The sequence below is a fragment of the Bidens hawaiensis genome, unplaced genomic scaffold (assembly GCF_021521415.1).
Source record: "Bidens hawaiensis isolate Kalapana, Puna unplaced genomic scaffold, B.hawaiensis_p1.1 tig00002631_1, whole genome shotgun sequence".
NCBI lineage: Eukaryota > Viridiplantae > Streptophyta > Magnoliopsida > Asterales > Asteraceae > Bidens > Bidens hawaiensis.
The window spans coordinates 1117617-1132683 of NW_027491143.1; the positions used below are offsets into that span (position 1 = coordinate 1117617).

At 33.6% G+C, this 15067-nt stretch overlaps 1 protein-coding gene and 9 non-coding genes across 10 annotated transcripts; all 10 read right to left on the reverse strand.

Annotated features, from left to right (window-relative positions):
- Positions 1-740: 740 nt before the first annotated feature.
- On the reverse strand, positions 741-4488 carry LOC143620736 (RNA polymerase sigma factor sigA-like). Its single transcript, XM_077092364.1, has 9 exons — positions 3740-4488; positions 2804-3002; positions 2591-2683; positions 2376-2504; positions 2224-2277; positions 1451-1528; positions 1307-1369; positions 1104-1216; positions 741-1027 (listed from the first exon to the last, which is right to left on the reverse strand). Exons 1-9 carry the CDS (start codon positions 4372-4374, stop codon positions 919-921), a joined length of 1473 nt encoding a protein of 490 aa, XP_076948479.1. The 5' UTR covers positions 4375-4488; the 3' UTR covers positions 741-918.
- Positions 4489-6956: 2468 nt separating this feature from the next.
- LOC143620775 (small nucleolar RNA R11/Z151) lies at positions 6957-7058 on the reverse strand. The gene has a single exon (XR_013151404.1). It is a non-coding gene; the product is annotated as a small nucleolar RNA R11/Z151 (small nucleolar RNA).
- A 67-nt stretch (positions 7059-7125) lies between these two features.
- On the reverse strand, positions 7126-7226 carry LOC143620773 (small nucleolar RNA Z157/R69/R10). Its single transcript, XR_013151402.1, has one exon. It is a non-coding gene; the product is annotated as a small nucleolar RNA Z157/R69/R10 (small nucleolar RNA).
- A 625-nt stretch (positions 7227-7851) lies between these two features.
- Positions 7852-7980, reverse strand: LOC143620771 (small nucleolar RNA snoR80). The gene has a single exon (XR_013151400.1). It is a non-coding gene; the product is annotated as a small nucleolar RNA snoR80 (small nucleolar RNA).
- Positions 7981-8026: 46 nt separating this feature from the next.
- LOC143620767 (small nucleolar RNA Z152/R70/R12) lies at positions 8027-8140 on the reverse strand. Its single transcript, XR_013151396.1, has one exon. It is a non-coding gene; the product is annotated as a small nucleolar RNA Z152/R70/R12 (small nucleolar RNA).
- A 41-nt stretch (positions 8141-8181) lies between these two features.
- LOC143620774 (small nucleolar RNA R11/Z151) lies at positions 8182-8273 on the reverse strand. Its single transcript, XR_013151403.1, has one exon. It is a non-coding gene; the product is annotated as a small nucleolar RNA R11/Z151 (small nucleolar RNA).
- A 21-nt stretch (positions 8274-8294) lies between these two features.
- LOC143620768 (small nucleolar RNA snoR31/Z110/Z27) lies at positions 8295-8387 on the reverse strand. The gene has a single exon (XR_013151397.1). It is a non-coding gene; the product is annotated as a small nucleolar RNA snoR31/Z110/Z27 (small nucleolar RNA).
- Positions 8388-8472: 85 nt separating this feature from the next.
- LOC143620770 (small nucleolar RNA Z107/R87) lies at positions 8473-8570 on the reverse strand. Its single transcript, XR_013151399.1, has one exon. It is a non-coding gene; the product is annotated as a small nucleolar RNA Z107/R87 (small nucleolar RNA).
- Positions 8571-8657: 87 nt separating this feature from the next.
- LOC143620772 (small nucleolar RNA R30/Z108) lies at positions 8658-8756 on the reverse strand. The gene has a single exon (XR_013151401.1). It is a non-coding gene; the product is annotated as a small nucleolar RNA R30/Z108 (small nucleolar RNA).
- Positions 8757-8826: 70 nt separating this feature from the next.
- Positions 8827-8937, reverse strand: LOC143620769 (small nucleolar RNA Z107/R87). The gene has a single exon (XR_013151398.1). It is a non-coding gene; the product is annotated as a small nucleolar RNA Z107/R87 (small nucleolar RNA).
- Between the last annotated feature and the right edge of the window lie 6130 nt (positions 8938-15067).

The window sequence follows — 15067 nt, forward strand, 5'->3', positions numbered from 1 at the left end:
CAAGGTTTGGTTCGGTTTCAGTTAACGAAGACACATTAATCGTAACCATACCCGAATGGTCAATTAATTAATCATATTCACTTAACCATAAGCGTCATTTCTGTTTAGTTATGGTTAATTTCAATTGATTTTGTCGGTTAACGGTTCGGTTTTCGATTATGGTTTGGTTTTTGCTCACCCCTGATTATAGTTATGTTTTCAATTACTAATTTTATAAAGTAACTTGTTTGAACAATCAACTATGACTATTTGAGCTCAAAATTTGTGTGTTTTAGGGTGTATGCAACTAAGATACTTAAAATCAGGCTGCCAATATTTCAAATTGAGTTGAGCTTAAATGAGCTAGAAACATGATTAAACCTAACTTGAAGCTCATATTATAAATGACTAATTAGAGCTAGGCACTTGAGCTTAAAGGAATCTATTACATAAATGCAATAATATTTGTATAATAAAATATTATATATTATATAATATATAAGTATATAATATAGACTATAGAGGACTGCAAAACCATATAATACAAGTTCATTATAGGGCTTTTTGCAGTTCACAACATATTATTTATTCTGAAATATACACGCTCATATATACACGCATTAAAATAATTAAATAATAAACGAGCAAAGCCCAAATATAGTTCAAGCTTAGTCGAACCTGGACGACTTGCTTATGCCCCTGCACTTTTACACTAGATGTTGAATTCAAATTATTACTTTGAACAAATGTGAACAAAATGATAGATTATCCTGCAATATGAAGCTCTCTATACACTGCTCTCCAATTGTTTAAAAAATAAACAGGCCTTTCGAGTCAGTAACTTATACTGGTTTATAAATATTAGCACCTGAAAAATTACACGACGACGACCGTTTATATGTACATGGATATTTTTCCTCACAAAAAGTGAACCAAAAATTAATAATTCACAAGCATTGCAGCTAAATTTGTATTTCTCGCCGCGTTTTTTAGTTTCTGCAGTGCAACAAGGCCAACCTGCCTTACTCTTTCCCTTGACAACCCCTTCCTGAAATGTTAATAATAATATATATCAATGTGTATCAGATTAAATAATATACATAAAATAAAATAATATGTTATACCTTCTACTGATATCCTCCCAAGTAAGATATTCATTGTCCAAACCATAGTAAAGATATATGATCTCTCGTTCGCGTTCGCCTAGAGTCTTTTTAATGAGATTTCTTACTTCTTCCTGGAAAATAATAACAAAAAAAACTAACTTTAGTATCAGACAAAAGATACATTATTTTTATTTTTTTCGTATTCGTATAAGGTTATGTACCTTGAGAGCTCCTTCATCTACACCATGCCATGGGTCGTTGTCCGGGCTATCATCTGCAATGTACTGCAAAGATTACAGTACATATGTTAAAAAAATAAAAATAAATTAAAGCAGTGATTCATTATTTTGATTAATATAACTTACACTATGAAGCGTATCGCCAGGAAGACCGTTTAAAGAAGGGAAAGCTTCTTTGTCAAGTGAGAACACTTTACAGACTGCCTACATGGAGATACATGCAAACATACTAGGTTAAGCACATAAGTAGATAACAAATGAAATGAAACTGAAATTGCAAATAAAAGTTTGGATAATGACCAAAATAACCTTTTTACCAACAACATTTATTGACCCCCCCCCCCAAAAAAAAGTAATAAAAAAACCCAAAAATACCCAAAATGGCCACTTTCTAAACTGTCGGATCCAACAGATTAAAACTGACATCCGACAGATCTGACATCCTTCCGTTTTTGAACCAACCACATCTAGACACGTATGCACTTAAACAGTCGGCCATGATCTATTATGTCAGGCTTCATATCTATTCTGTCAGGCCTCATATATATTATATCGGGCTTCATAACTATTCTGTCGGGCCCGCCCAACGGAATAATATAACATACGAAAATGAAGCCCGACGGAATATATATGGAGGCCTGACAAAATAGATATAAAGCCCGACATAATAGATCAATGGCCGACCTTTTAAGTGTATACGTGTCTAGATGTGGTTGGTTCAAAAACGGAAGGGAGTCAGATAGATCCGTCGGATATCAGTTCTAATATGTTGGATCCGACACAGTTTAGGAAGTGACCATTTTGGGTATTTATGGTTTAAAGGGTTAGTTGGGAATGTTGTGGGTAAAAAGGGCCATTTTGGTCATTATCCCATAAAAGTTTGTTAAAAGTTTTAGTACCTCAGTGGCATTTGTAACTTTCTTTCTTGACATATTCAGGCTTTCTGCAATTCTCTATACGAAAAAATTTTAAAAATGTAAATAAAAACGCGAAAGAACATAATAAAGAAAGGCTCAAAGGCCCGAAGATATAACTGTAATGTTCGACTTACATCAATCGATGGAGTTATTCCCTTTCTCTCTAGTTTGGCCTTTGCACTTCGAATTGCACTCAACCGTTCATGCAAATGCGTAGGCAATCTAAGTGTTTTAGAGTTTTCAAAGAACGTTCTCGTGACACCCTGACATGAAAAAATATTATAAGTAACTACCGGTTCGTTTTGAAATCCAAGAAATGTAATGTAAATTTGTAGTTCTCAGTTTTCACCTGTCGTATCCACCAATAGACGTACGTAGAAATCTTGTGCCCTCTAGATGAATCATATTTCTCTATTCCTCTAAGTAGTCCTATTAAACCACCCTACATTGTTCACAAGGTTAAATTATGCGTGCAAAAAATCATATATTATATTAAATTAATTAAAAAGTAGTGATTACATCGAAACAGAAGGCAAACTTGGCATCATATATTAACATGTACCTGAATTAGATCAGACATATCTGCTCCCATATGTTTATATTTTTGTGCAACCGACATCACGAGACGAATGTTGCTCATTGTCAGCTTCTCTCTAGCCAAAGTGCACTCAAACTGCTTGGTTTGCAAGTCAACTTGTGAAATCTTTAGAAAATCTGCAAGTTGTTTCTCTGAAGGTTCAGTTCCCAATCTTTCCTTCAAACTAAAAAATCATTCAAAGATTATTCGCCTTGTTCATGTTCATTTGTTAAGGAAATAATGTGTTCACGAACGAGATTTTATGTTTGTGTTCGTTCATTCAGGAAATGAATGTGTTCACGAACACAAATAAAGAGCCTAAAGATTGAGGCCGGTGCATTCATCAATGTGAATAATTAAAGGCGGTAAACGAATCGAGTGTACACGAACAAGGGCATGTTCGTGTTCCTTCATCTCACTTTAAACGAACCGAACGTACACGAAAAAGGGCATGGTCGTGTTCCTTCATTTAACTTTAAACGAACACGAACACTTAATTGAACAAATATTCATGTTCATGTTCGTTTATTTAAAAAGTTAAACATTTGTGTTCGTTTTTTTAATATCTAAACGAACATAACTGAACAAAAGATAAACGAACATAAATGAACACATATGAACAAATGTAAATGAACACAGACGAACATAAATGAAAACACTTAAATGAACACAAATTAACAAATATAAAACCTTTAAGTAGATGACCAATCCAGTTAATATTTAATTATTTTCTATTAACACATAAACGAACGGAACATGTGTTCATGTTCGTTCGTTTAACTAAACGAACATAAACGAACTTCCCACAGAACGGTTGACATACAGTTCACCGAACGGTCGGTTCGTTTACAGGCCTATTCATAGACCATAAATCCTTTTATCAATAAACAAACATTTACAAATTACTAATATTATTATTACCTTGATTTCTCTTCCTCTAATTGCAGACCGATTTTGATCTTTTCGGATAAAGCAACAACCTCTGAATGAGTCAGCAACGCTTCGGCTTTTACGCCTTTAAGATACCCTTTTTGGTAATTTTGAAGCAGCTCTGGACTGATCATTGATCTCAAATGCTTACTTTCATTAACAGAAGACGTTTTATTCTGCGCATTTAACCGACGTCTTCTAGCAGACACCCCTGAACCCGTAACCACTTTTTTATTATTCTTTTCTATAGTTATCGTCTCTTCTGTCAATAAAGTCCATTGCTTTTCCAATAAAGATTTATGTAACAACAGTAAAGCATCAACCGAAGAGTACTCATGTTCGGACACTTCTTCATTTAGAAAGTCAAACCTATGAGCCCATTGATCTGTAGTACTTGCAGCGTCAATAGCGGTATCTACATGTTCTTTAACTGCTCGGGTCGAGTGAGTGTCTCGTTTGTTTACAAGACTAGACTTTTTTGAAGTGATTGAGGTTGTGGTTGGGATGAATGTGAACCCGAGATTGCTGCTGCAGGATAGCTTTTCGCAGACTTCGGAGTAGTAAGATGATGAAGTTAAAAACCGTTCGCCTGCTCTTAATCCAATGACTGCATTTGTTGCCATCATATGTCACGCGAGTTGAGTTAATGGAAATGGTACCACATACCTTGAGGCAGTTGGTTCACAGCAACCGTAAACTGTAATGTTTGACTTCAGGTTTCTTGAAGATCGCTTAACGCTCTACCAATTACGAAGAAGAGATATAAATAAGAGTGTATATGTGTATATAGGTTTATGTACAACTATTGATAAGAAATAATACAAACATTTACTTTGTTCAACTTCTTTGCATCACCATCAATAACATAATCATCATTATCATTTTAGAGACGCTAATAACGCGCCTATAAAGATAATACCTCATGGATTTAAAACACGTCATGGTAGGGAAGATGCCCACCTCCTTATAAAGAATGTTGTGTTCTCCTATCCAACCGATAAGGGATATTACAGGTTCCAATATATACATTGACACAAATTGATTTACAAAATTACATGATAATCACTAATATGTATGATACCATATGGGGAAATTTAACGTACAAATTAAATTTACGTGCCACCTGTGAAAATCAAGTAGTGTAATTATATTTACAAGCAGTGTAATTATGTAATTGCATCGTAGTGTAATTACACTACACTATAATTACAGTATGTTGTATATATAATTATACTACTTAACTCTCACAATTAGCACGTTAATTTAATTTGTATTTGATCCAAACACATAATACCCTCGCAATCTAAGCAGGACGTCATCGAATGCAATCAAACATCACCTCACACTTCAATAACATCAAAAGGTACCCTAGATATCTAAACATAACTAGATTAACAAACAATCAACATGACTCAACTACTTTAACAGCAATGCAAATTATTATATTATATTAGATCATCACAAGAAGCAATTAATTCGATTACCTTAATGATATAGTTGCTAACTGCTAGCTGCTGTAAGTTTAAAGAGATCTATCTAGCTATAACAGAGGTAGTTGTGTGGTGATGGTTGTAAAATGAAATACAGTGTGTTACTATATATGTATGTATGTATGCCTTTATAATTTATAAAAAGTTATAGAATATATGAAATATAAGTAGAAAGTGTATAATAAAAATAATATTATTGGAATGGGATAGAAAATGATACATAGGGATAACGGAGATAGTATTTTGAGTGGATTCTTGGATCACATATCCAATCTGTTCATGCTTACGTGGACTTATCGACAAGTGACATGTCATGTTTGTTATTATGTGTGTTGTGTCCTTGATTCTCAGCCATATGTTGAGATTGTCGTCGACTTTGAAGGACGTGTGGTAACCATGCTAACTCTCTTTTGCTAAATTTTTGGTTATTTATTTAGAAAAAAAAAGTACATATCAAGAATCGTTGTTTAAGATATTAATAAAGAACATTTAAATTTCTATGAAAAACTATTTTCTGTTTTTGAACGGCTAAAATATTCCCAACTACACCTTGCTTGTGATTCAACGCTGCTGGTTATGTTAGTTGACCTGTAATTTGTTACCATTACATCGGTATAACTTCATTCGTAGCAAACTCAATAACTATGAAAGTTCATATTTTAATGAATTACACAGAGCCGGCTCCTAGAAGGTGAAAAGTATTTTGAGCCGAAGGCAAAAAAAAATTTTAGGGCTTAAGTATAAGGAGTATTTTATTGGATTTAAACAATTTAGTTTTTAAATTGGCACAATTGGTTATGACAATGGTTGTGTAAAATTTTTTGTATAAAAACAAGTTTCAACATGTCTCAAATGAGACTAGAAACCACAACCTTTTGGTTGGGAGACGTATCTCTTTACAACTATTAATCACGATTAATCTCAACTAATACCCCCAATCCTCTCCTCACCACCCAACTAACGATTACAACTATTTCATGAATTTAAAAAGACAAACAAAATCTCAAACTTTACAACATTAAGTTTTGATCTATCAAAAACACCACTTTGTAAGGCTTCAAATTGGACATAAACTTTGTTAAGCAATTAACAGGCAATAACCAACGCCTAACAAAAATGACTTCTTCTTAGTAAGCGTGGGCGTGGACATTTATACCTGACAACATTGTATGTGGAGTCTGCATATTCATAACACATAGTAAATCAGCAACCATTAAAAGCGTTGCGGTGCTTGACAATAGTCCTTTGTGAGGTGCTCGTTATCCGTTTGAACCGTTAGTCATAGGGAATAATTATGTCTAGATTAACTAAACTTAAAATCCATTACTAAACAACTAAAACTAAGCCGAAGAAGAGTCAGGGTTTTCCTAATTCTGCTTATGTCATTTACTCTTCGCCGGTTTATTAAAATGCGGTTAGGTCATTAACATTAACATAACCTTCAAATGTTTTAAAACATACCAAAAACAAATCAACTCATACATGAAAACTCTAATAATCATGAGATCCACCATCACTTGATAAAAGACTCTAAATATCACAACAAATGTATCCAAAACTAACTGAATTCATGTCAACATCAATGCACATGGTACAACATCAAGATTCACCGAATCACTAGTTCTAACTAAAATAAGTTCTTGTGATCGTGAATAAAGTAAAACATGCAAAGAACACTTTACTTCGATGCCAAAACTAAGCACGGCAAATATAAAAAAGAGCTTCAGTGTGTGAAACAATGAGATCATTAACTGAAATATATGATTATTTTCAGTCTCACTGAAATCCGCTAAGATAATTATGTTTGTCATCATAAGCACCAAAACGAATTTAAACCAATCATCAGATATTAATCATCAAAATTAAAAAAACACTGTTAAATGTTTTGTTTGCGCTCAGACAGCCAAGGGCTTGTCATCAAAGAGAATGGGAAGAAGAGCCCATCATCAGAAACTCTAGTCCACAAATTGTTTCATCATCGCACAATAAATCAAATTACATTTAAAAAACATGATAGTTAAATAAATAAACAATTAAGAAAATAAAATTCGATTACTACTTACCAAACTTTATTATGACATTCAAAAAAGTTATTATCTGGTACTAAGGGTGCAAACAAACTGAGCTATTCACAAGCTACTGAAGATCGGCTTGTTAAAAAGCTTGAACAAGCCGAGCTTAATCAAGCCTAAGCCCAAGCCTAAAAGTAAGTTCGTTTAATAAACGAGCATGAGCCCAAGCTTCACTTATCGAGCTCAAGCCGGCTGGCGAGCCTAAATAAGTCTGCCATTTATATAAACTTTTAAAAAATATATTTAAAAGTTACTAATTAATTTGTATAATGTTATAACAATACTATACAGAAACTTAAAATAGAAAATCTATAAAATGTAAAAATTAATTAAAAATAACTAATAAATTGTAAAGGAGTCAAGCGCGAGCTTCAAAATCTACTCAGAAGCCAAGTTCTAGCTTTAGAAATAAAGCTCAAAACAAGCCAAGCTCAAGCTCTGCGTAAATTAAATGAGTCAAGCTCAGGCTGACTTTGCATCCTACTAGTACAAAAACTGATGCCAGATAACCAAAAATCAGTTAAACGTTACACATTAGTCATGATGTCTGAGGTGTTTCCAGGATACAATGGCACTGAACAGCCATTTATCAGGATAGCCACAATTGTTGCTTTGGCGTCCGAGCCATTACACCGTGAGGAACTTATTTAATACATCCTCCAGAATTGGTAAATGGACGCAAACAATATTAATAATAATACGGAATGATAAATAAAAAGGCTCAGTGGAAGGAGAAGTCGTTTTTAAATTAGGATCACGGCAAGACAACTTTCACTGCCTTGTCCACTTCCCTAAACACATTCCAATGTGTTTAACCTCATCATTGCAATTAACCATTCCAATGTTTTATAAAATAAAAAAATTTTATCAAGAGCTTCAGTGTGTGTAACAAACAGATCATTGATTTAATAAATAAATCTCAATGAAATCCGCTAAGATAATTATATTTATCATCATAAGCCCCAAAATAAAAAAAAAACTCTAGTGATCATCAGATACAATGTCATTCTCACCCACAACTATAAGTTGTGTCCAATGGTGTCCTAAGATTAATTTATTGTATCATCACTTGATAACAGAATACAAAAACAATTCATGTGAATTCTCAAACAACAAAAAACGAATTAAAAATTAAAACAGGAACAATTCAAAAAAAAGTAAAGACTGCTCAATTAGCGGGTTATCGACACGCAAGACTCAATAAAGAGGCCTGCATTCCGGTCTGTTGAGCTTGATAATTTATAAGTCATCACTGCAATCTATCTATCTATCTATCTATCTTTATAAAACAATCACAATATATTAATAAGAATACAAAAACTATTGATATTTGTAAGGACAATAAAATTGCTCAGTTGGCATGAGTTTAATTTGGTTCGATTCTGCCAGCAAAGTCTCCTCACAAAAACTCAGAAGAGGGAGCTTTGTATCCTCATTGCAATTCTTTTAAATCCCCACAAACATCAATAGTTATAATATAAAAACATTAATCAAAACAAAAAGAAATAATAAAAAAGATCGCTCAGTTCAGCGGGAATATCGACACGCAAACAGATCTATGTAAATGAATAGATAAGGCTGCATTCCGGTCTGTTGAGCTTGAATTTTCCTAGTCATCATTGCGATCGTATTCTTATTTATAATAAAAATAATGATTTGTAAAAGTAAACATACGCATATAGATTATATAATAAAATCATAATAAGAAAACACATACAGACTTTGGTGAGGAAGAAGAAGATGGTGGCGGATGGGTGTGATTGAGTGGGGACTGGTAAGGGGTTTTTATAAGGCGAAGAAATTAGGGTTTTCTTTTCTTTTGAAGGCCGCATGTTTTAGCTTTGTGGTAAAATATGATAATCGGTTAGACGGATGAAAAGTAAAAAAGTAAAAAATAAGAAAAAAGTTAATTTCGCATTTCGCCGCTACAAATTCCGGTTTAACTTTTTGAGTACTAAAAGTTAATCACGTAACAGTTGTGGATGTTTAAGGTTCGTTTGAAACCTTGAAAACATTTGATAAAATTGTCACTTTTGGTCGTTCGGTTTTCAAATGTTCAAACCATAGCAAACGATTTGGTTTAAGATTTATTCAAAAAAAAATGGTCATATAAAATGGACCGGACGATAAACTTATTGTTGAAGCTCAATGCGTGAAACCAAACCATTAATAATGATTCGGTTTACAGTTTAAACGGTTCAGTTTCCGTTCTCAATAACAAAAAATCGAAACATCGGTATAGCTCACGGTATAACTTAGAAACCATTAAAACCGAATTGTGAACACCCATACATAATATCTTAATTTTTATTATTTGCAAAAATTATAGCAAAATCATACCCAAGTTAAAGACAATAAAATGTTTATTTTTATGATACAATTTTTTTTAAAAAAATATTAACGTATGAAAATGTTATAACTTTTGGAAAATCATTAGTGGAAAGTTATTTACATTTAAAATTAAAAGGAATATATAGGTAAAGATAAATGTCCAAAGTATAACTATTTATTAAATTTACAATAGTCGAGTCAAGTTGAGGGGGTTATATTGTTATTATTTCAAGACATATTTTTTAATTGACAAGTTTTTCCTCATCTTACATGCTATATAAGGTGTACATTAGCCATTAAACGTTGTAAATTACCGGTTGTCTTAATTTGCTCATATCTCATGTATTATATATAGCCATTAAACGTTGTAAAAATAAATAGATCATCGTTGGTTACTGATTTATCAGTGATAAACACTCGTAATAGTAAGTTACCACATGTTATAAACAACTTGATCATTAGTAATAAATCTTCAACAACTTGATAGTTATGATCTACATTAACTTTATTGTTAGTGGTAGCAAGCCTAAGTGTCAAATTGGTCACCAGTGGTAGCTAATTATCATTAGCGAGTTGCAATGGCTAGCCAAACTAGGAACGATAGTAGCTTGACGCATTAGTAGCATTTTAGAGCATTCTCATTCTATCATTTATCTCCATCTTTATAATTTAGCTAAAAACTCATATTTTCTAAATTTATTTCTCACTTTTAAAAAACCTTCCACATCCAATCCCCCATTTCCTATCTCATAATTAATTTTTTATTATTTGTTTCTCCTTTTTTCATTCAAAACCTTAACCACTATCTATTTTGTCTTATTGTCTATTTTGTCAAACAATCAAACCCATGAAACCGAGTTGCGCTACTCATAAAAAAGATATTATACTTGCTATTAAAATTTCTATATGAATAAGAAAAAGGATCATTGAAAGACTAATCATTCAAAACCATACAATCAAAGTAAAACTATATCACATAACACAAACAATTAGATCATAACAAGCATTAATACTCAAAAACTTAAATTCGTCAACATATTATAACTTCACCAAAAGAAAGACTGCCTTTTTAACTTACGGTTATCTAAATTCGTCAACATCGATTAACGCTTAACTTGATGACGCTTAAAAAACCACCAAAAAATAGTTAGCATCAAGTAATTACTAAACACTCAAAAAATAGTCTTCGGTTTTCAAAGTTGATTATCTAAATCATGGTCATGTCTCATTATGATTTCCCTTTGAAGTCCCTCGAAATATAGTCGTTGAATTTTACATGACACTCACATCCATCATCATAATACTTTGATCTGAATCCTTCTTTGCAAGCTTTGCTTTCTCATCTTCAGTCCTCAACTTTTCTTTCTTTAACTTCAACCTTTCATCTTCAAGATGTAACTTTTTTTGCTCATTTGTGTTGTCATGCTCCATCTTCTCAGCCTTAATACGATAGTTTTCTTTCTCTTGAGCACTCGACTCCTCTAAAAGGGTATACTTCATCTTTCTAAGTTGGATTATTTCCTCCGATTGAATGATTTGGGTCTTTTGTTTTGCCTTTTCAGCTTTCGTACCCATTGGTCGCTCCAACTCGATAACATTCTCTGTTGGGGATGAGGTTGTTGTCGGGGTTGGGGATGGTACCGTCATCTTCTTTTTAATTGTGTCATCTTTTGTGGTATGTGAAATCCACTTAGGTTGGTCCTTTAATAGGTGCCAACAATGCTCGAACTGAAAGACTTTTTTACGTATTGACTGGTACATAATCGTCGCCCTGTCAAACTTTCATTTAAACCAATAAAATTCATGTCAGAAAAAACAAAATATAAATTAAAATACTCTCAACACAAGTAAGAACGGAATTTCTACCTTATCGTGGTCGGTCAATCCACTTTGATTTAACCTTTCAACTTGATCTAGGTACGAACAAAAGTAATTTGTGGCCTTTTGAATACATGACCATCGATGTGTTAAAAACTTCAATGACCGCTCGTTTGTGGTTTTTATATATTGGTCAAAGTAGTCCAAGACTTTTTCCCAAAATTGAGATTGTTTTTTTTATCAGTACCTTGAATGGCATCAATGCTACAATTTAGCCATGCAGAGACAAGCAACTTGTCTTCTTCAGAGATGAAGTTCGTACCCCTCATTGATCTCTTGACGTTGGTTGGATAAGTATGAGGCAAGGGAGGAGAGTCATCTAGGGTCATATGAGAGTTTCCTGTAAGAAAGTTGGTGTAGTATTGGCCTTGTGAGTCCATATCTTGACTTTCCATATCTAAAAGATTCACACATAATCTATTATTATAATAAACAAAAATATTGTTATGCCACATGACATCTAATTATTCTATTATTTTGCCAAGTGGCATCACCATTGTTCAATTTTGAAAGTCAAACTATCTAATTAAAAACAATTAATAAATATTTTTTAAACATTTCCATATTAATGATTTATCTATAATTTTATAATAGTAAATAAAGTAAAAAGGAAAAGTCATAAGTTATAACAATCTAATTAAAACAATTAATAAATATTTTAAGCATTTCATATTAATAATTTATCTATAATTTTATATTAGTAAATAAAGTTAAAAAAATTAGAAATAAAAGAACGTATGTAAAACTTTTGAAACTCATTTTAGTGTGTGTAAATTTGCGTTGTATGTTTTTAGTTTGTTAGTGGCCGATTCAGAAGGTGCCACGATTCGTCTTTCCTCGATTATTTTTTTACTATTAATTCTAAATATAAATTTATTATATGTATTGATAACTTTTGCTAAAATGACATTATTTAGCACTTAAGGAAAATAGTAGATTGATGATGGTGCATACAAGTACTCTTTCTTTTAGATCTAATAATTATTTACATTTTTTTGTCATATGTTAACTGATAGTGAAATTCATTGTGCTTATTCATTGTCACAAGCTTGCATCAACTAGAGTTGCGGGCCAAACTGATATAGAAAATAACTTGTTTTGATCCCTAAAATACACTGATGTCATTGTGAGTTTTGTTTCCTTGATGATATCCATTTATATTCATGAAGCAAAATTCATATATTTTCGAAAGAGTATCCTGGTGGTGATAACATCGTGTTGTTTGTTATAAGCACAACACTCATTTAAAATATAAGTTAATGTCATAAAGTATACTAATAGAGTTATATTATTACATTATAATTAGTTAATATTGTATTTATATATGGAGAGATCTTATCTTCAAATGGAAGATTTGTATGATGTATTATATATCGGAGATTGAATAGAATATGTGATTATCGAGTAATATGTTTATCATCTCCAACATGGTATCATGCCTATAACCTAGCCGCCACTTTCTTCTTGGCCGGCCATATTCCAATCGATCCTATTCCGTCTTCCGCTACGTCTACTTTCTTCAAACGCTCTTCATCATCTCCATAGAATCGAAACTCCATCCCGCAGTTACGGTTACCAACATTAAAAACTTAATCACTATAACCCTTGACAATGAATCCGGTCAATACACATCATGGTCGGAACTATTTGAAATCCATTGCAAAGCTTTACGCGTCACCACTAATAACAACACAGCCTCACAAAGTATCTCTGACCATCGATTCGAATCTCAATCTGATAGGGGACGTGGTCGTCAAAACTGGGGTGGGGGTCGTAATTCCAACAACAACAATTACCCATCGTATGGGTCTGCTTACAATCATTCAAATGGGCTTCCATATCACACTACCCAATCCCCTTGGAATCCTCAAGCCCAACAACACCTACCTTGGTTGCAAAACATACATCAGGCCCAACAATACTCTCCCACTTTCCCACTTGGCCCAGTCCCCCCTGCCCATACCCCACAAACCCACGACCCAACTCAGCAACACATAATCCCACTGCTGGTATCCTCGGCTCCAGACCCAGTCAAGCTTATGCATCAGCTTATGCTCCAACCAACATAGAACAAGCCCTTTACACTATGTCTCTCAACCCACCTGATCAGTGGCACATGGATACAGGAGCAACGTCTCATATAACGAATAACCCGGGTAATTTCCACTATTTTTTTAATAATGGCATTTTACATAATATTATAGTTGGCAACGGCACAACCATTCTGGTTAAAGGACAAGGCAATCAATTCTTACCATCCCCTTTTCCACCACTAAAACTAAATGATGTCCTTTACGCACCAAAATTAATTAAAAACCTTATTTCTGTTCGTCGCCTAACTGTCGATAATTGGATTTCTATTGAGTTTGATCCATTTGGTTTTCTTGTGAAGGATTTCAAGACCCGGATCCCTATCCTCCGATGCAACAGCAGCGGTGATCTCTACCCACTACTTCCACCAGAGTCTACCCAATACACTTCACCTTCAACTTTTGTTGCTATTTCACAAAAACTTTGGCATCAACGTCTGGGATCTCGGCCCAACTTTATTACAATCTTTAAGAAACTCGAATGTTATTTCCTTCAATAAAATGAAAAAGACTGTTTGTCAATCATGTGTTATTGGGAAAAGTGTTAAGTTACCATTTATGAATTCTAATACTTGCACTTTCCTACCTTTCGATATTATACACAGTGATCTTTGGACATCACCGGTTGTTAGCACCGGGGGTCATCGTTATTATATACTTTTTCTTGATGACCTCACGGATTTCTTATGGACTTTTCCCTTAGCCAAGAAATCTCAAGTATATTCAATATTTTGCTCTTTCGCTAAACAAATAGAAACACAATTCGAAAGAAAAATAAAAACATTCCAATGTGATAACGGAACCGAATACGTCAATTCATCGTTTACACAATATTGTAACCAAAATGGTATGATATTTCGTTTGTCATGCCTTCACACTTCATCTCAAAATGGCAAAGCGGAACGTAAAATTCGCACCATTAATAACGTTATTCGCACCCTTCTTGCCCATTCTTCTCTTCCACCCACATATTGGCATCATGCACTTGAAATTGCCACTTATATACTCAATATTCTCCCAAGTAAAAATCATAAGTACAAAACCCCCACCGAGCTTCTATATAATTGGTCTCCCTCTTATGACCATTTACGTGTTTTCGGGTCCCTATGCTACCCTCTTCACCCCTGCACCCTTACTCACAAACTTGCTCATCGCTCTCACCCATATGTATTTCTTGGATACCCTCCCAATTACCGTGGGTACAAATGTCTGGATCTTCGAACACATCAAATCACCATCTCTCGACATGTGGTATTTGATGAAACTATATATCCTTTTGCCACCAACCCTTCTCAACCATTAGCTTCACCACCCATTCTCTCTTATGAGTTTCTGTCCACACCACCCTATCCCCATTTATGGTCATACGTTGATCCATCACCATCTCAACCATTATCTAAGCCCACAAACAGCTCGAGTATCACCCCTTCAGCCCAGTCTTTTCCTAATAATTCCCCG